Source organism: Mustela erminea, chromosome 9 (genome assembly GCF_009829155.1).
Source record: "Mustela erminea isolate mMusErm1 chromosome 9, mMusErm1.Pri, whole genome shotgun sequence".
Classification (NCBI taxonomy): domain Eukaryota; kingdom Metazoa; phylum Chordata; class Mammalia; order Carnivora; family Mustelidae; genus Mustela; species Mustela erminea.
Genome location: NC_045622.1, coordinates 63,169,558 through 63,190,267, shown reverse-complemented (window position 1 = coordinate 63,190,267; position 20,710 = coordinate 63,169,558). Strand labels below are relative to the sequence as shown.

Below are 20,710 nucleotides of genomic sequence, written 5' to 3'. Positions count from 1 at the left end.
AGACTCTGTGGTGCTGTGGAAGCCTGGGAAGGGAGCTCACAGGAGTGCTTCTAGCATGACTCTCCTGAGACACTCGGGCATCCTCCAGGGACAGCAACTGGACACAGAGTGGCTGAACTTCCTGGCTCTGGACCTTGACATGACAATGCCCCAAGACCCAGAGGGGACTGGGCATCCTGGGCACCCCTTCCATGTTGATCTTCCTGAAACGTCTATTTCGCCCTGAGGCAAGCTGAGCCCGGCCTGGGTTTGGGGGGAAAGGGCGAGGGGAGGGCGGGCAGCCTTCCATGCAAGGGGGTCAGCCCTCAGCTTCTGCTCTGCAAAAGGAAAGCCTTCAGGGAAGCAGGCCTGCCCTCTGCAGGAGCCTGGTAGCCAGCACCCACACTTATTTCAGCGCTCTGCCTCCCTGTCGCAGACCTTCATGGCCTTCCCTTAGCCCCATGCTGTCCTCTTCCTGGGATGGACTTCGAAAGAGGGGACTCGCTCCCTCTCCACACACGCACAGAATGTGTGAGCTGCCTCTGAGATTCGCGCATCAGGGACTCTGTCAGGCATGCAGGCACTTACCCAGCCCTGGCTGGATGCGATCATGGGACGGGAGGGAGACCTCCAGGTTCTGTCCGCCCATGACTGCTGCAAGTACTGGCAGTTACCATGGCAACCTGCGGGCCTCTTGGAGGGGTCTGAAGGCCGAAGCAGGTCCTGAGGGATGGAGGAGAGGATGCGCACCAGGAAGCCAGCCCAGGGTTGGGGCCCCACTCAGAGAGAAGCTCAGCCCTGACCAGAGGTAGCAGACAGGAAGAAACGAAGGGAGTAGGGGTTAGGGCCCGACAGGAAATGAGGGGGAGCTGAATGAGGTGCCAAAAGACTCAGCCATCTGAGTCTTTGAAGATAATATTTCAAGTCGAAATGAATGCGAAATATACCCCCCATACACACAACAACCAAACTTTAAACAATGTCAGGGTTCTAGGGGGGTCGGGGCCACTGGAATCAATGTGAGGTGGTAAGGCCAAGTCCTGCAATCAAGGGTTAGACCCTCTATTCACATTCTGATTTCGTTTTTTGCATTAACTTTGTTTTTGCATTAACTTTGATGTTTTTGCTTCAACTTCGATTTTCAAAAGTATTGTATTGAAATCTTAGTTATGTCAATCACTGGGCTTTTCAGTGGTCCCCTAAATTTTGTACCTGAAGTAAATAACCCCATGTGCCTCACGCTAGTCTTGGGCCTGAAGGGGAGGACAGAGGAGTCAGGGGCAAGAGGGCCCCTGCTGCAGGCGGAAATATGTCAGAGGACCAGGAGCAGGGATTCCTCTCAGTTCTGACAGAGTCGGATTCAGACTTCCCGAGACCCGGCAACACCAAGACGGCCGATGAAGAGCCTAGGTGCCCAGCGTGCGCAGGGGCCCCTGCATGTGGGGGTGATGGTGACTCAGAAGATGGTTCCTATCTCCTGCCCTCCCTTGGGCTGGCTGCTTAGGGGAGGGGAGGGAAGAAGGAGAGAGGGGAGCAGGGAATGGAGGGGGCGGGCAGGGAAGAGGCTGGCAGTTCCCTGCGACAGGGAGCAGGAGCAGCAGATTAGCTGTAATTGCCTGTAGCTGAGAGAGGCTGTTGATAAATGTTACTAATAATCAACCTTCAGATCTGACACCCGGCTCAGGCTGGGATGACTGTTTTGAATGGAAATCGAACCCAAACCAGTAATTACCCCAGTGAACGATGCCAGTCTTACGATGGAGCCTGTTCCAGGCAGACAAATGGCACCTGCGTGTCACTGTCAGTCCCTCGGGGGAAGAGTCTGCAAGGGGCCCCTTCCCAGGGTCATACCCAAGAGCACAAACTGGCGTGGCCTCCGCTGCCTCAGTGGGACATGGTCTCCACTCTCCTTCCTAGGAACTGCGGTGGGTGAGGGACACTTGACAATCATCCTTTGTCTCTAGGCAGGATCCAGAACTCACACCTCGCTGGCACGGTCCGTCTGCCCTGGGGCTGGGTACAGGTCCCTTGTTGACATCACCCCTAGCTAACAGAAGCAGATGCTTGGGGATGGGGGTGGCTGTCCTCCCCAACACAGATGCAGCCCTCCAGACCTCCAACTGGGACACTAGGACAACCACAGAGTTGGGCGCTGTTGGACTGGAAGGCTCCTGGAATGGCCTGAGCTGGAGCCAGGTGAGAGGCACAAGGCCACCATCAATGTGAGAGTCTGTCCCAGCCTCTAGCTCTGTTTCTGATGAGCGTGGGCTTGCTCCCAGTGCCAGACAATGGCAGGTATGCCTGGAAACTCTCCCCAGAAACAAGCAACTTCCTAGGGCCCCAGCTTGTGTCCCCTGGGCACCTCTTCCTCTCTAGAGGCCCCCTAGAATGCTGGCACCAACAGAACCAGACCAGAGAGGGAAGGCTACTCCTGTCTCTGAAGCAGCTCCCCTCCCAGATGCCTGGATCCCTCAGCCCCCACCCAGCTTCCCAGCAGGACAGCCAGGGCATCTGGCTCAGCTACAGTAGAAACTGCCTGGCAGAGAGGCACAGCAGGCTCATGGCCCCCACCACACCTAGTCTTGCACCAGGGGAAGGGGGAAGGGAGATTGGACCCATCCTCCCCCATTTCCCAAGGCTCAGGGCAAGAAGAGGGAGGGAGAGAGCACGCCAGTCTTTCCCCACCCCTGCCCCTCACAGAGTCAATTCCCTCCAGCACACCTGCCCCAGAAGCGAGCAGTGATGGCAACACTCTCTCTAGTGTCCATCACTCCCCACCACACACCCTCTCTGCTGTGCCCAGCCCTGTGCTCCAGAGACTAAGATGGTCCCTGCCTTCAGGGAGCCCTGGGGAGGACGAGGATAAGAAGGTAATAATCAGTGGGACTGCAAGTCATCCCTAACGACCCCTCTGACTTTCAGGTAGAAATGCCCTGAATGACAGAGTCTGGAGCTATCATTGAGCTGCCTCAATGGGCAGACAGAGCTGGGCAGACCTGGCAGGATTCAGAATGTGGGGACGACATCCTTGAAGGCTGTGGTTAGACTTAAGAGTTGAGGGTCAGGGGCGCCTTGGTGGCTCAGTGGGTTAAAGCCTCTGCTTTCAGCTCGGGTCATGATCCCAGGGTCCTGGGATCAAGCCCCACATTGGGCTCTCTGCTCAGCAGGGAGCCTGCTTCCTCCTCTCTCTCTCTGCCTACTTGTGATCTCTGTCTGTCAAATAAATAAATAAAATGTTTAAAAAAAAAAAAAAGAGTTGAGGGTCAGAACGGGCAGCGCCCTCCCCAGCAGGCGCCGGCGCTGATGCCTCGAGGGTGCCACCTAGTGATGGCGCAGCAGGAATGCAGCTCTGTCTCAAGGCCCTGGGCTTTCCCTGAGCTCCTGTTCTTTCCCTGAACTCAGCTGTGTGAACAGGAACTGAGGAACAGGGTTTAGTCTTGTTCACAGAGGCCTGAGGATTGGAATAAAGAGGGCACAATGGGCCCCAGGAGTCTGGAAGCTCTAAGACAGCAGGCAGGGGAAGGCCCCTGCCTCTGGAGCTCCCTGGCTCCCTCCAGAGCATTCTGGTGCCCTATAATTACCTGTTCACACAGCACTGTATCCCCACCATTCCACTGGGACCTCAGCTGTCACCTGCTCCTGGCCTGGCCCACAGGGAGAGAAGACAGGAAGCCCACACCAAGAATTGGCCTGCTCAGCCTCCCGGGTGCCAGAATTAGGTGCTCGTGGTCAGCTCCCCAAACCTGCTCCTGTGGCCTAGGAATTGGCTCACTTTCAGCCTAGGGTTAGGCAGGGGTGCTGCAGGTCTCAATCCTCAGCTATCAGGTAACCTACCGGATCTGGGAATACTTGCGGCCCCCGGTTACTTTCCTTTCTTAACAGGGAAAGTAGCAGTGACAAGGTGTGAAGGGGTGGTCCCCCAAGTCTGTGTTCCTGGGTGTGGAGAGCGCTCAGCCTGGGTGAGCCAGTGGTGTGGGGCATGCGGAGGAAGGCAAGAGGGAGGCCCAGGTGAAGGGTAAAAAGGAGAGAGGACTGCAGACTACGTAATGGGGGTGGTGGGCAAGCGTTTTCTTCGAGGGCCAGATAGTACCTATTCCGGGCTTGCAAGCTGAGCTGTACTGAGCTCTGAGGCCAAGATGGGAAAAGAGCCAAAGACAATATGTAAACGAACAGGAACTCCCGTGTCCCCTTAAGCTGTTTTACAAAAACAGGCTGCTGATCCAAACCAATCTCCCCGCCCACCATAGCGGTTGTCCATGTTGGACCCCCCACCAAGGCCACAGCCCAACATGCCAGCTTGTAGCAGATGCTCCGTGGGGCACTGGTCCACTTCCTGGGCGCTGCCTCTTAGGGCAAGGCTGGGTGTGGGGTCACAAGGTGTAAGGTGCGGGGGCTGGAGTAGAAAAGGTCGGGGTGGTGAGCAGCATGGCCGGTGGGGACCCCCAGACCTCAGTCCGTCCCTCCCCATTCCCCAGCATGCACTCAGGGCTCTGGACACTCACCTGCAGCAGGAGGCTCCACGCAGTTGCTGCGACTCCCCTTCCTTCCCCTAGGGGGTCTCTGTCCCTCTAGCTGATGCCCCTCCAGCCCCTTCCCAAGCAGGAAACTCCTAAAGTTGGCTGGAGGGATGGGACTAAAATGCCCTAAGAACACGTCGCTGGACAGATGACACCCCTAGGACCATGAGGTGGCCTGAGGTGGGAGGAGGTGTAACCTGGCACCAGGACTCAGGGGCTGTGGAGGCCAGGCTGGAACCAACTGACTCCCCTGCCCAGGCAGGGCCCGGCTGGCCCCCACCCGGTCCCGGGACAGTCCATCAGAACCGCCCCGGCCTCCCCACCCCAGCTGCCGTCCCCCCGCGGGTGGTGCCGTGGTGAGAAGATCGCCAGTGGTAGACTCGGGCTGAGCCCTGGGCTCTCTGGTTACACTAAAAGTGAGACCATGGAAGATGGTATCGAGGCCGCGTGAAGGCAGCGCGGGCTCATCCAACATTGATGCGCCCCAGATTGCCCCAGAGCCCCTCATGGCAGAGACAGGGTTCCCACTCCCAGCTCCTTTGGGCTGGACTGGGAGTGCAAAGGAGGGTCCTCCACCGCCCTCCCCCACAGCTCATCACCCAAGATCACACAGACATCTATCAGCTCCCGCGTCTAAGTGGCCCCTCCTGCGTCCCAGTGCCTTGCTTAGTTCCCAGGTACTTCTGCAGCCCCCCAGCCTCGAAGAAGCTGTCCAGGTTCATGACCCCCACTGTACCTAGTCTTGTAGAAGGGGAAGGGGGTGTACACATCCTCCCCCCACTTCCCAAGGGGAAGAAGGAGGGAGAGAGCAAACCAGTCTCCCCTTCCCACTGCCCCCCCCAAGTCAGTTCTCTCTGGCACCCCTGCTTTCATTCATATACATGACACACACGTCCACATCACCACTCCTGGTGGCACACAGGCAGCTCCCTGCAAAGGTGCACAAACTCATCCATGTACACGCAGTGTGCACACACACCCTGACACAATGTGCTCATACCCCAGATACATAATTACTGGCGCACACACTCAGTTGTATGAAAAACACACTCTCAGAAGCCTTCTCCCAGAGGAGCCCAGACCAGCATTACACTGGCTCTCTGACACTTGGTGATGGAAAGAAGGAATGTCACCCAGACTGTCCCCACCCCCACAGGGCCACCCAGACTGTGGAGGGAGGGGCCGGCGCTGGGACAGTGCCCTCTTGGTGCACTGTGGCATTCCCCGCATGGTGATTAGCAGGGCTGCAGGACTGGAGAGGGCCCAGAGGTAAAGCCGGGGTGGGATTAAATCTTTGCTGAGGAATGTGACCTTGCAAGAAGATAATACTGGGTCCCCGTTACCCTGATGCAGGCCCTGCCAGATTCCAAATGTTCTTGGATGCAGGACCCTTCTTCCCCCCCACCTGCACAGTTCTAGCATCATTAGATGTGCAGAAGTCTGCCACCTTTAGCCACAGCATGAGCAAGCTGTTCTCTAATGCCCACTGACTTCCCCACAGCTTGGGCTGGCATGCATCAGACACACACACACACACACACACACAAAGCTAGGGTTTTCTTTGTTACTCTTTATTTTTTTTTAAATTTATTTATTTATTTATTTATTTATTTGACACAGAGAGAGTGATCGATCACAAGTAGGCAGAGGCAGGAGGGGGTGGGGGAGAAGCAGACTCCCTGCTGAGCAGAGAGCCTGCCGCGTGGCTCCATCCCAGGACCCTGAGATCATGACCTGAGTTGAAGGTAGAGGCTTAACCCAATGAGCCACCCAGGTACCCCATTACTCTTCATATTAGAGGAGACCAAAACATTTGCTCAGTTTCCGAGCAGGGCACAGATTAGGAGAACACAACTGAGCCAGGAGCTCTAACTGCTCCAACTTCAGGATAGCCCACGTTGCTCAGGATGGAAAGAAAAGGTTTGTGCAGTTCTCCCAAGTCCATGCTGGGTCAGAATGACCCACACAATACCCAGGCTTGGCATTTATCTGTCATCAGGGCACAAGATTTTTCAGAATGAAGGAGTCAGGTGTCCACGGGTTCCTGTGAGTCCCTGCTTAAAAAGAACGGTCCTCCAGACTGTGTCTTTCTTTCTACCTTTGACCACAGAAATGATGTCCCCACCCCCAGGGTCTTTCTGGTTTTTGGTTTTTTTTTTTTAAAGCTTCCTGTCACCCCACCTGGGAAACCAAACTGCCTGACAACGTCAAACCTCAGCGTGGGCAAGGTTCACCTCCATGACTTGCTCCTGTCTTGACTCCCTTATCACCCCCAGTCCCAATCACACCAACTGCCTGGGAGACAGACCATCCCCCCATCCCCCTGCCCCACCCCTCCCATCTGCCCCAGTACAGTCAGTTTAGTCCTATTTAGCCATAAATCCAAAAAAGAAAAGTAGCTACGTTCCAAAGCTCTGGAACAAAGCAGGACCTCCAATCACCCGACCCAGGGCTCCACATCCAGCCTCCCCTGCCAGCAATCCAGAAGCTGGGACTGCTATGGCCAGGACCTCTGATCCCAGCCTGCCCCATTCTTGTCCCCCCAGCCTGGCCTTGCCAACCACAGAACACAGAGCAAGGCCATGGGTCATGTGCTCACAGCACACCAGAACTCAAAGAGGGCTCAGTCAAGCAGTCCAGCCTCTTCGGCTTCAAGGGAAACAGGTGCAGAGAGACAAGTGACTTGCTCAGAGCCAGAATGGGAATTAATGGAGCAGCCAGAATGAAATCCTGAATCCTGGATTCACAGCACTCTTTCCAACATATGTCCCTGCTTCATAAGGCCCAGGCAAAGCATCACATCTATCTCAGAGTAAACTGCTTGTGAACTTATTTGCCCCAGTGGTTGGTCTGCTGCCCCCAGGTCTGGTTTGCCCCTCTAATGCCCAGTGTCTCCCACCTTCTCTGCTCATTCTGACTCAGCAGCAGTAGGGACTAGGTCAGCAGGCTGGGCCCTATGGCTCCCTCTGTGTGATCTCTCAACAGCGGGGGCCTGAGTTCCATTCTGAAGGGAAGGGTCTGTTGCACTTCAGATGTGCTCGGGAATTCTTTTTTTTTTTTCTTTTTTAATTCTTTTTTTAAATTCTTTTTTAAAATTCTTTTATTTTTTTATTTGACAGACAGAGATCACAAGTAGGCAGAGAGAGAGAGAGAGGAGGAAGCAGGCTCTCCACTGAGCAGAGAGCCCAATGCAGGGCTCAATCCCACGACCCTGAGATCATGACCCGAGCTGAAGGCAGAGGCTTTAACCCACTGAGCCACCCAGGCACCCCGGGCTCGGGAATTCTTCACTGGGGCTCAATGTCTGGCCCTCTGGAGGAATCTGAATCTTGTCACCCATGCCTCAGGTGCTGGCTAAGGTCCCCAGACCCCGAGTTCCCATTTGACCCTGGAGGTCCTGCCACAGTGCCGCTCTCACCCAACTGGTCCCAACTAGTGCCCAGCAGGTCCCTGGACTCCCTCCCTCGGTGCCTCAGCCTCCTCCCCTCACCTGCCCACTTTCCTCACACAGCTCCCTCTCAGGACAGGGCCTGTCTGGGCCACCACACCGCTCCCTGTTCCAGGAATGACTGAGCTTGCAGGTTCAGCGGGAGAGCAAAGTCCAGATAACCACAGCCAGACGGTAAAGAGCACTTGCCACATGCCAGGTGCTGTCTCAGGCGCTCCTTTTATTAAGCCTTACAAAGACTAAGTCATTACAAATTCTAAGTCACTGAGTCCTCACGATGATAAGTATGATTTCCTGAAGGTACTATTACATTCATTTTGGTGACGAGGCCACGGAGGCTCATGGCGGTTAAACAGCTTTCCCAAGGTCACATGTGCACTGTGCAAGTGCACTGAATACTGTGAAGGAACAACTTTCTGGAACACTAGGAAGCTGAGGCTAAAGCCGTTGCTCAGGGAGCACACAGACACTGCCTGGCTTCCCGTCTCACCCTAGCCCCACTCTGGCCAAAGGTAGGCAGCTTTGCTGATATCGAGTTGGTTTAAGAACAAAGAGAGCCTAACATTTCTTTCTTGTGAGAAGAGAGACTGCATTTTGAAAACAGAAACACACATTCTGTTGATGTCAAGTACTCTCCAGACAGTGATGTGAGTGCTCAGTACAAAAGGCTACTTTTACAATAAGAATTTGGCTACTTTCTCAACTTGGCAGAAACCTACCTTTGCCGAGCGTATCACCAGTGCTGCATGTTCTGTGTGGAAACCAAGGAGCCAAAAGAAACTTGCACCAAGGTGTGCTATAGTGACTCCTGGCCAGTGTGGTCCCCTTGCCACCAAGAAGCTCCAGGCCAATTAAATGAGGAGCGTCACTTTGCCTAACCCTAGGGTAGCTATGCCTGTGGTCTGTTTCTAGTTCACAGCCTACCTGAGAGTGTACACAATTCAATTCTCACTATGACCCTTCACTATAACAAAATCATCACTTCGATTTTACAGATGGCGAAACTGAGACTAAAGGATATTAAGTAACTACTTGATACACTTATGAACTGTTCCAATTTTGTTTTTTCTATTTCTACAAGTGGCACACATGATTTAAAAAAATTTTTTTAAGATTTTATTTATTTATTTGACAGACAGAGATCACAAATAGGCAGAGACACAGACGGGGCTGGGGGAGGAAGCAGTCTCCCTGCTGAGCAGAGAGCCTGATGCGAGGCTCCATCCCAGGACCCCGAATCATGACCTGAGCCAAAGGCAGAGGCTTAACCCACTGAGCCACCCAGGTGCCCCAGCACACATGATTTTTATAATCAACACAAACAATAAGGATTTTCCCACCTGGGTTACATTTACACAGCTAGTAAGAGGTGGAGCTGGGATTTGAACCAGGTCTGTAATAACAAAGCTCAAGCTCTTTCTACTGCTCCTTCTGTGCCATCTCAGCGACCCAGTCTCTTGGGAGTCCAAGCCCTCCCTAGACATGTTTGGCACAGGCCATGTCTTGCTTCCTTGCCTTTTGCTCCTATTCACAACTTATTGGCCACAGCTGGTTAAGCATCTGACTCTTGGTTTCAGCTTAGGTCATGATCTCAGGGTTGTGAGACTGAGCCTTGCATCAGGCTCTGCATGGAGTCTGCTTGGATTCTTTCTCTCCCTCTCCCTTTCTCAATACAATCCCCCCCTCCCCCAACCATGGTCTCGCTTGCTCTCTCTCTTTCTCTCTCCCCCCACCCCTTTCTCTCAAAAGAAAACAACTTATTACAAAGCTGCAAGAAGCAAAACAGTGAGATATTATTATAAGGATACATATACAGACCAACTGAAAATCCAGGAATATATGCATCTATGGCCAGTTGATTTTTGACCAAGTGCTAAGTTCTGTAGTGTCTTCAGCAAAAGGTGCTGAGACAACTGGATACTGAATTTCCACATGCCAAGGAATGGAGTTGGATCCACATCTCACAAAAATGAACTCAAAATAGATCAATGACCTAAATATATGCTCTAAAACCACTTAGAAGAAAATGGTAAATCTTCATGATTGTGGATCTGGCAATGAAATTGTAAATATGACACCAATAGCATAAAAGAAAAAAATAGATAAATTGGACATCTTCCAAGTTAGAAACTTTTGCTTCAAAGCGTATTATCAAGAAAGTGAACATTTTGTTCACTATAGGTGGGACTATAGATTGGTAAAACCACTATGGAAAACAGTATAGGTTTCTCAAAAGTTAAAAATAGAGCTAGAACTACCATATGACCTAGCAATCCTGCTTCCAAAGGAAATGAAATCTGGACCTCAAACGGATATTTCTACTCCCATGCTCCCTGCAGCATTATTCACAATAGCCCAGATATGGAAGCAACCTAAATGTTGTTGACAGAGGAATGGATAAAAGAAAACGTTACACACACACACACACACACACACACACACTGAAATAGCATGAAAAAAATAAGGAAGCTGCCATTTGGGACTACATGGATGAACCTGGAAGACATGAAGCTAGATGAAATATGTCAGGCACAGAAAGACAAATATTGCATGATCTCACTTATGTGGAACCTAAAATAGTTGAAGTCATTGACATGATGAGTAGAACTGTGGTCACCAGGGGCTGGAAAGATGGGGGAAATGGTGAAATGTTGGTCAGAGGGTACAAAGTTTCAGCCATCCAAGAAGAATGAGTCTAGAAATCAGATGTACAGCATGGGGACTGTCATGAACAATACTGTATTATATCCTTGAGATTTGCTATGAGAAAACATCTTAAGGTTTCACATCATAAAAAAAAAAATTCCCATCACACACACAGGAAAGAAAGAAAGAAAGAAAGAAAGAAAGAAAGAAAGAAAGAAAGAAAGAAAGGAAGGAAGAAAGAAAGGAAGGAAGAAACGTAAGTGTGTGAGCTGAGCTGATAGGTATGTTAATTAACTTGATTGCGGCCATCACTTCACAATGTGTACATACATCAAAACATCGAGTTGTACTCTTCACATATATATAATTTCTGTGTGTCAACTTTATCATAATAAAGCTGAAAAAAAAATCAAACTAACAAAAAATATCAACCAAAAGGCATGCATTAAAATGTCCAGTGTTAATAACCAAAACTGGGAAACATCTCAAGTATGCATCACAGTGGAATGGATAAGTTATGGTAAATCCACACAGAACACTACCCAGGAACAGGAGTGAGCAAAATGGAATTTAATGGTTTTTGCAAAAGCACCGATGCAGCCACAGTTAAACAAAAGAAGGAAGACACAGAAGAGTATCCCTGGTACTCTTAAGTTAAAAGTAGACAAAACTGGGGCACCTAGGTGGCTTAGTGGGTTAAAGCCTCTGCCTTCGGCTCAGGTCATGATCCCAGGGTCCTGGGATTGGGGCTCTCTGCTCAGCGGGGAGCCTGCTTCCCCTCCCTCTCTGTGCCTGCCTCTCTGCCTACTTGTGATCTATGTCTGTCAAATAAACAAATAAAAAAAATCTTGAAGAAAAAAAAAGTAGACAAAACGAATCTCTCCAGTTCTAAGTCAGTCTAATGGAAGTCAGGTTGGAGGTAGTAGAGGGCAGGGGTAAGGAGGGGCTCTGGTCATAGAGCGTATTCACTTTGTGAAAATTCAGCAAATTCTGTACTTATGACTTGTGTGCTTCTTCCAAAGCAGGTTAAATACTTCAATAAAAAGTTTACTTAAAAACAAACAAATGACACAGGCAAAGGACTTGAGCAGACATTTCTCCAAAGAAGATCTACGAATGGCTAAGAAGAGCCTGAAAAGATGTCCAACATTAGTCATCAGGGAAATGTCAATCCGAACCATAGTGAGAAACCATTTTGCCCATCCCAGGATGGTTTAAAACCAGGAAATGACAGGTGTTGGCAAGATGTAGAGAAATGAGAACCTCAGGCACCACTGCTGGGAAGGTAGAATGGTGCAGTTGCTGTGAAAAACAGCTGAGCAGGGCACCTGGGTGGCTCAGTCGGTTAAGCACATGCCTTCAGCTCAGTCATGATCCCAGGGTCCTGGGATCGAGCCCCCGCTTCAGGGTCCCTGCTCAGCGGGGAGCAGGGGGTTCTGCTTCTCCCTCTCCCCTCCCTCCTCCTTATGATCTCTCTCTTATTCTCTTTCTCTCTCAAATACATAAATAAAATCTAACAAATAAACGAACAAAACCAGTTGGGTGGTTCCTCCAAAAGCTAAATATGGAATTCGTATATGATCCAGCAATTTCACTCCTATGATACAACCAAAAGAGTTGAAAACAGTGATTGGAACATATACTTGTACACCAGCATTCGCTGAGCCATTTTCACAATGGCCAAAAGATGAAAACAACTCGAGTGTCCATCAACAGAGTGAAGCAGAAACAACATGTGGTGTAGGCATGCAGAGCAATGTTATTCGGTCAAGAACGGAATGATGTATCCATGTACTCAACAGCATGGAGACAGCTTGAAGACTTCACATTTAGGTGAGGTGGCCAGACACAAAAGAAAAAACACTGTATGATTCCACTCACATGTAATATCTAGAACAGGCACTTTATAAAGACAGAAAGGAAATCAGAGGTTACCAGGGGCTGGGGAGAGGGGCCAGTGAGGAGTTATTTCTTACTACGTACAAAGTGTTTAGAATGATGAACGAGATTTGGAAATAGTGGTGATGGTTACATGGCATTGTGAATGTACTTGATGCCACTGAACTGCACACTGAGAAGTAAGGAAAACACAAAAGAAGTAAAAAAACACAAAACATATTGTTATACACTAACAATTAACTACTGGAAATTGAATGAAAAATATACTATTTACATTATCATTCAAAAATATTCAATACTTCAGGATAAATCTTATGAAAGAGGTAAAAGACTTATACTCTGAAAACTACAAAATGTGCCTGAGAGAAATGAAAGGTGATCTAAATAAACAGAAAGATATATCATGTTTATAGGTGAAAAGCCCAACATTACCAAGAGTCAACTCTCCCCAAACTGATCTACAGATTCAACACAATCCTAATTAAAATCCCAGCTGGCTTTGGTTTTGTTTTACAGAGCTTGAAAATATCTTTGGTATTTCTTTAATTTATTTTTTTTTAAAGATTGTATTTATTTATTTGACAGACAGAGATCACAAGTAGGCAGAGCAGCAGGCATAGAGAAACAAGGAAGCAGGCTCCCTGCTGAGCAGAGAGCCTGATATGGGGCTCGATCCCACGACCCTGGGATCATGACCCCAGCCAACCAAAGGCAGAGGCTTTAACCCACTAAGCCACCCAGGCACCCCTTGAAAATATCTTTGTAAAAGGAATGTGAAATTAACAAGGACCCAGAATAGCCAGACAGCTTTGAAGAAGAGGACCATCCTGCTTTCTCCAGGGCGTGGGTGAATGACTCTCCAAGTCATTCCTTTGGTCTTGCTTTGAAACCACACTCACCAAGCAACCTTTTGATTTTTCTTACCAAGTAGCTTGAGGATTGGGGATGGGCCCTGGGCAGGACAATAAACACCGCAGTTACTGCAATGATCTTCACAACTCTAGAGTAACAAATGGGTCTTCTGGTTTGGGGGAGAAGGAGGAGGAAGAAAAAGGAAAAAGAAGGAGGAGGAGGAAAGGAGGAGAAGGGGGGGGAGAGGGGGAGGAGGAGGAAGAGGAAGAACAAGAAGTGGAAGGAGCAACAACAACAACAACAAAGTTGAAGGTCTGAAACTACCTGATTTCAAGACCCTTTACAAAGCTATAGTCAACCAGATAGTGTGGTATTGGCCTTGAGGTAAGCAAATAGATCAATGGAAAAGAACAGAGAGTAGAAAAATAAATACAATGACAACTGGTTTTTGATAAAGGTGAAAAAAAAGTAAAGTCTTTTCAATAAGTAGTGCTGGAACAATTAGATGGCTTTCTTTTTTTCAATGAACCTCATTCCATGTACAAAAGTTGAGTCAAAATGAAGCACAGACCTAAAATGTTAAACCTAAAATTAGAAAATTCCTAGGAGAAAACTTCTGTTGCCTTGCATTAGCCCATGATTTCTTAGATAAGACACCAGAAGAACGATCCATACCCCAAAGATACAGATGTAGTGAGAGGAAGGGGCACATGAACCCCAATTTTCATAGCAGCAATGTCCATAATAGTCAAACTGTGGAAGGAGCCAAGATGTCCTTCAACAGACAAATGGATAAAGAAGATGTGGTCCATATATACAAGGGAATATTACTCAGCCTTCAGAAAGGATGAATACCTACCACTTCCATCGACATGGATGGAACTGGAGGGGATGATGCTGAATGAAGTAAGGAAGCAGAGAAAGACAATTATTATATGGTTTCACTCATATGTGGAACATAATAGCACGGAGGACCACAGGGGAAGGGAGGGAAAATTGAATGGGAAAAAATCAGAGAGGGAGATGAACTATGAGAGACTCTGGACTCCAGGAAATAAACTGAGGATTACAGAAGGGAGGTGGGTGTGGAGAAGGGGTAACCAGGTGACAGGCATTAAGAAGGGTACATGTTGCAATGAGCATTGGTGTTACACACAGCTAATGAAATCACTGAACACTACATCAAAAACTTATAGGGGTGCCTGGGTGGCTCAGTGGGTTAAAGCCTCCGCCTTCAGCTCAGGTCATGATCCCAGGGTCCTGGGATCAAGCCCCACATCAGGCTCTCTGCTTGGCAGGGAGCCTGCCTCCCCCTCTCTCTGTGCCTGCCTCTCTGCCTACTTGTGATTTCTGTCTGTCAAATAAATAAATAAAATCTTTAAAAAAAAAACCTTAAGATATACTAAATGCTGGCTAACTGAATATAAAAAAAAAGAGAATACACTGGCAAATTGGGCTGCAAAAAGCAAGACTTCTGCTCTTCAAACTATATAAGAGACTAAAAAGAAAGTCAAAGATTTGGAGAAAGTATTTGCAGGTCACATATTTGATAAAGGACATACATCTAGAATATGCAAAGAATTCGCAAAACTCAATAGTAAGGACACAAATCACCTAATAACAAATGGGAAAAGATTTTAACAGATATTTCCCCCCCAAAAGAAGCATGGATGGCAAATAAGCACATGAAATTATGCTCAATAACATTAATCATTAAAGAAATGCAAATAAACTCAAAATAACCCATCATTACTACATAATTATTAGATGGCCAGAATTTAGAAGACTGACCATACCAACCTGTCCCAAGGATGTAGAGGAATTAGAACTCTCATCCATGGCTCACGGTAATGCAAAATGGTCCAACCACTTTGGAAAAGTTGCAGTTTTTAAAAAGTTAAATGTATACCTCCCTGCAAAACAAACCAACCAACAAACCCAATGTATGCCAACCAAGTGATCCGGCCAGCCCATTCATAGGTATTCACCAAAGAGAAATTAAAAAAAAAACTTATGTCCATACAAAGACCTGTACATAAACAATCACAAAAGTTATATATAATTGTAATAGTCAAAAAGTGGAAACCACCCAAGTGTCTACGAACAGAGGAATGGCTAAGAAAACAACGGTATCTCCACATAATGGAATACTACTAAGCAAAAAAAGAAATGAACTCCCGAGTCATGAAACATGGAAAAATATCAAAATAACTACAGTTGCATTAAAAAAGCCAGACCGGCCGCCTGGGTGGCTCAGTGGGTTAAAGCCTCTGCCTTCGGCTCAGGTCATGATCCCAGGGTCGTGGGATCAAGCCCCGCATCGGGCTCTCTGCTCAGCAGGGAGCCTGCTTCCTTGTCTCTCTATGCCTACTGCTCTGCCTACTTGTGATCTCTGTCTGTCAAATAAATAAATAAAAATCTTAAAAAAAAAGCTAGACCAAAAAAATTAAAAAAAGAAGTACACACTGAATGATCCCAATTATATAAAATTCTAGAATATGCAAATCAGATCAATGGTTCCCTGAGGACAGAAGGGGGACAGGGATTAGCGGAAGAGCAGGAAGAAGGTATTACAAAGGGACACACTGGCCTCCTTGGTGTACTGAAATACACTAAGTACACTCTTACCTTAGGACATTTTCACCTGCTGTTCCCCTTCTGTGGAACATTCTTCCCCATTCACTCCCTTGCTTTTTATATATCTCTGCTGAAATATCACCTTATCAGAAAGAGTTTCCCCAACCAGACAAAAAATATATATATATATTTATTTATAAATATTTATATATAAATATATATTTTATATTTATATTATATATAAATATAATATATAAATATTATATTATATTTATATATATTATATATATCTCACAACATATTCACCCCATCCCAACCACCCATACATATATATACATATATATATATGTATCTCACAACATATTCACCCCATCCCAATCACCCCATAGTCATATTCTCTCCCTTTTGCTCAGCTCTATTTTTCTTCTTTGCAATTAGCATATTAGATGTTAGATATCACTTAGCAATGACATGTCATATGCACATTTTCATCCGTGTCTATCTCCCCCCAAGAGACAGTAAGAGTTGTGGGACTAGAGAGTTTATTTTGTTCACTGCTCTGTCTCCAGCACCTATAACTTTCTCTGCCATTCAGGATGGGCTCAAAAATATACATATATATATATATTTATTTTTGTGAAAAAATTTTTTGGTGACCAAAAAAAAAAAAAAAAAACCATTTTGAGTGAATGGATGACTACCTTCAAAGGCAGCTACTATTCTTATTATCTTTTTGTAGGTGGAAGTTAAGTTGCTTGTCAAAAGTCACAAAACCAGTTATTGAGGGAGCTGGGCTTCAATATCACGTCACTGTGATCAGAGTCATGGTGACTCTGAAACCCAAGTTGCAAGCAATTATGTACATCGTCTCAGAGTCTGGGGGTGCCACACTCAAAACAAAGAGATCACCATGAAACAATGCAGTGAGAACCTCGGACCATGAGAACACAAGTCAGTTCGCTCCTCCTGGGGGATCATCTGGCAACAATCATCCAAATCTGACACCAACAACCCGTCTTCAAGCAGTTCTTGCTAATCAAATAATCCAACACGAGGGAAAAAATATTACACATATAAGTATGTTTATCATGGAATTACTTATATTAAGAAAGAATTGGAAATGACAAAAAAGTCCCCCAAAAGGGAGTAACAGAGGAGATGCGGCAGTGATGTGGAGTCAGGAAGTTACAGAAGATCCAGCCCGATGTGATCAGTTTTTCTCAAAGGAGGTTTCGGGCTTGGGGGTGTGGAGTCCGGTCCAGTTAGAGGGGCCTTGAGTATGAGGCAGAAGAGCCACTGGGGTGGGAGGGAGTGAAGCTAAGCAGGGAGAAGGGAAATACTGCTGACGGCACAGCTGGAAAGGAAGCCCCTGAACTGTGGGGACAGCCAGCAGGGCCACGCAGGTGTTGCAGCAGCATTCTGATGCCATGATGGCCAAGAAGTGGGGGTTCTACTGCTGGTCCACACAGGGCTGGAGTTGCGGCGAGCATGTGCAAGGAGACAGAAAGTGATGGTAGTGCGTGAGTCACGATCTCCCATGTGGTCCAGGCTGGGAAAGGAAGAAGAGAGCCCAGGAAAAGGCTGGCAGGAGAAAATGCAGACATGAAGGCACCAGATGACTCGATAATGTGGTGGGAAGAATGTATGAGGGAGGTGCAGAAGGCCAGAGATTGGGATATTAGCATCTAAGATTTCAAAAGTGAGGCAGTCTCAGGGGCCAACATCTAGGAATGTATCCTGTGAATAACCAAAGAGAAGTTTCTAGAATGGCAAAGGTCCAGAAATTGTGAGTGAAGAGTGCTAGTTGGTAATGTACATAAGCCCTGAAACCTCCAGGATCATGACTGGAGCGAATGAAGGCAAGAAGGTTAACCAAGTGCCAAACTCCTAAGAACACATGGACTTGAGGGTACATACTGCATGCTGGTCATCTTTCGTACATGGTTTCATTGTATCTTCATAATAATCAGGGATATAGATAAGAAGAGACAGATGGAATGGTCAGACTTGGAGAGTTCAAGGCCACTGTCAAAGTTTTGAGTTCATTTGGCTAGAAGGATGTCGAATAGAGAATACAGCATTATTGATGAAGGGTCTGGCTTTGAATCTGTTGAGTTCAGGTGTTGGTGGAACATATACCTGATGTCCACAAGCATTTAGAGATGTGTGGTTCAGACTCAGCAAAAAGATTGGAGTTGCAGATATGGATTTCTAGTTTAAACTGGGTGATAAATGGGACCAGGGTATATAGCCCGAGAATAGAATGTAACAGAATAGAATGGGAGAGAGGGGAATTTTGGCATGTGCTCACATTGGGACAGGGGGGACCAAGAGGAGTGAGCAATTAAAGAGACATGGGCCGCATATTGGGGTAGAGTGTAAAAATGGCCACAAATTCTTTATAGCTCTTCCCTTCAAAAGATGAAACTTATTGCCCTCTCCTGAATGTGGGCTGACCCTTTGACTTTCTTTGACCAATACAATGTGGCAGAGTGATGTGCATGTCCCACTCCTAGGCCTCAAGAGACGTTGTAGCTTCTGCTTTCTCACTGGGAATCTTCTACCAGAATGTGAACAAACCTGGGCTAGCCTACAAGAAGATGAGAGAACATCTCTCTCCCTCTCTTTCTCCCTGGAAAGAGGCTCCAGATGTGCTAACCCTCACAGCTGAAGCACCACGTGTGTCAGCAAGTGCCACCAAGAAAAGCCATACCTGGGCCAGACCACAAAAACTGCCCAGCTGAGCCCAGCCCAGATTGCTGATCCACAGAATTTTCAGTTAGCTACAACAACTCGTCTTTTAAGCCATTAAATTTAAGAGTGATTTGTTACATGGTAAGAGATAACTGATACATATATGGCCTGAGAAGCAAAGGCAGAAACAGAGGAAAAGAACAGGTAATATAATGCAGAGAGGTCAGCTTCTGTCGGGACGTGAAAGACAGTGGTTTCTTGGGTTCAAAGATGTGGTAGGGCAGAAGCCAGAGAACAGGGTCAGAAAGTATTAATTGTCAACAGTGGGGCGGTTTGCTTCTAGGGGGTGAGGATGGGGGCAGCAGGATCACAGAATTTTACTTTTAATACCTAGGTACTATATACATGAGTTGCTTATATAATATTTTTAAGTTTATTGAGGACTGTACAATTTTTAAATAATTCAATTCTTAAAAATTTTTAAAAACTAAGTGCTGGAGAATGGAGGTGGGTGATATAGACCAATGCTTCCAGAGAAAAGCCGAACCAGCCCTAGCCAAGTCATCTGGGAAGGATTATGCAAATCTTGACTCCAGAGTTCCAAGTCTGGAGATTCAGATTCAGTTAGTTTGGACACAGGCCAGGGAAGCGACTTTCTTCCCATGACTCCCCAGGTGCTGAGACTGTCAGGGTGAGAAGAAAAGCATGCTGAGGACAGAACCCCAGGAAAGGTCTTGATTTAGGAATCTAAACAAGAGAACAAAGATTTTCAAACTAAGCCTATGCTCTCAGAGACTTTTACAATATTTATGAATAAAACAGCAATGGGTACCACTTATTACTATGTTACCTCATCTAATCTTTCTAATCCTTTCCATTTCACAGAAAAAATCGAAGCCTAGAGAAGGAAAGTGACTTGCTCCAGGTGAGTTAGGTGGAGTCAGAATTTGAACCCAGGCTATCTAATTCCCCCAGTGTTGCTGGTTTTGTTTGTTTTTGTAGGGGAAAAGTCTAGCTATTATATAAAATTATCTCAACTTAAAAGTTTACCTCCGATGTCTGTATTAAGCCTTCAGCATATGCTACCACTGATTTCTGCTAGAATCTGGACTGTGAGCTTGTCCGGAGGAAGGAATTTTGTCTTTTTATCTCCAGGGCCCCACACATAGTTTGCCATCAATACATACTGGTTGAATAAGCGAATGAATGTGTGGCTTGGGGTCTAAACACAAGGTTGGAGCGTTTGTTATTTTAAGTTTAATACTTGGATCATTTTAGAGTTCCCATCCATAGGAGAAACACTACTTTTCAAAAGAGCACAATCACTGGAATTAGGCAGTGGGCAGCAAGCAGATAGCTAGGATCCTGCAGTGCATGGTTCAGGAGGAAACAGAATCAACCAGTTCAGACATTTCACCCCTAAGAAGGCGCTGAAAGCAAACAAAGGGGTGGACCAGCTGCATTCGTCTTGAGGAGGAAGGATGACAAGCTTGAGTAGGTTTACAGGCTGAGAGATCCACGGTAGAGGGAAAGACGAAAAAGCAAAAAGATGGGACCAACTGGGAGAGAGTTAATAGGGTTCCAAGGGGATGCACCTGGGGCAGGAGGGACACCTGTTCCTCTGAACCTCTGGAAAGACCTAAAAGACCGGCTGTCAGAGATGCAGCAATGTTTTCAGCAGAGTGAAGGGAAGGAGTGCACCAGAAGCAGGACTTGAGGGAGGGGAGAGCAGCCCAGTTCATGAAGTTTCTCTTCCAGCTCTCACCATTTAGGGCCATGGATTGGAAAATTTAACTCCAGAGATCCTCATGGGGTTATGAACTTTGAAAACAACAGTAACAAAACCTATCTACTATCATCATGGCTTCATTTTAAAAAGCGAAGTGACATTTAACACACCAAAAATAGGCAGAAAGGACAAAAATCTCAGAATAAATCTCCGCTTGACGACCAACTCATTCCCTTGTCCTCATTTTTCTCATTTCACCTGCAAGGATGATTGCTCCCTGCAGGACGAGTGCGTGGGGAGCTCGGCGCCCAGCCGCCCACGCCGGCAGCCTCTCTGGGTCCCCGCGGGGCGGGCAGGCAGCCTGGCAAC

At 47.4% G+C, this 20,710-nt stretch overlaps 1 protein-coding gene and 1 long non-coding RNA gene across 5 annotated transcripts in view; one reads left to right on the top strand and one right to left on the bottom strand.

The window, feature by feature from the left end:
- The window catches only part of TUB (TUB bipartite transcription factor), a 101,901-nt gene that overhangs the window by 65,609 nt on the left and 15,582 nt on the right, over positions 1 to 20,710 (bottom strand). For 2 of the 4 annotated variants that reach the window (XM_032356851.1, XM_032356853.1), the window contains exon 1: positions 568 to 643. The exons of the other annotated variants lie outside the window; for them this stretch is intronic. In XM_032356851.1, the coding sequence (XP_032212742.1) occupies positions 568 to 628 (61 nt within the window). In that variant the 5' untranslated portion in view covers positions 629 to 643. Of the gene's footprint in view, positions 1 to 567; positions 644 to 20,710 lie in introns of those variants that run through there. 4 annotated transcript variants of the gene reach the window in all.
- On the top strand, positions 17,388 to 20,557 carry LOC116598278. The gene is made up of 4 exons (XR_004289023.1): positions 17,388 to 17,438; positions 18,435 to 18,816; positions 19,498 to 19,537; positions 20,371 to 20,557. It is a non-coding gene; the product is annotated as an uncharacterized LOC116598278 (long non-coding RNA).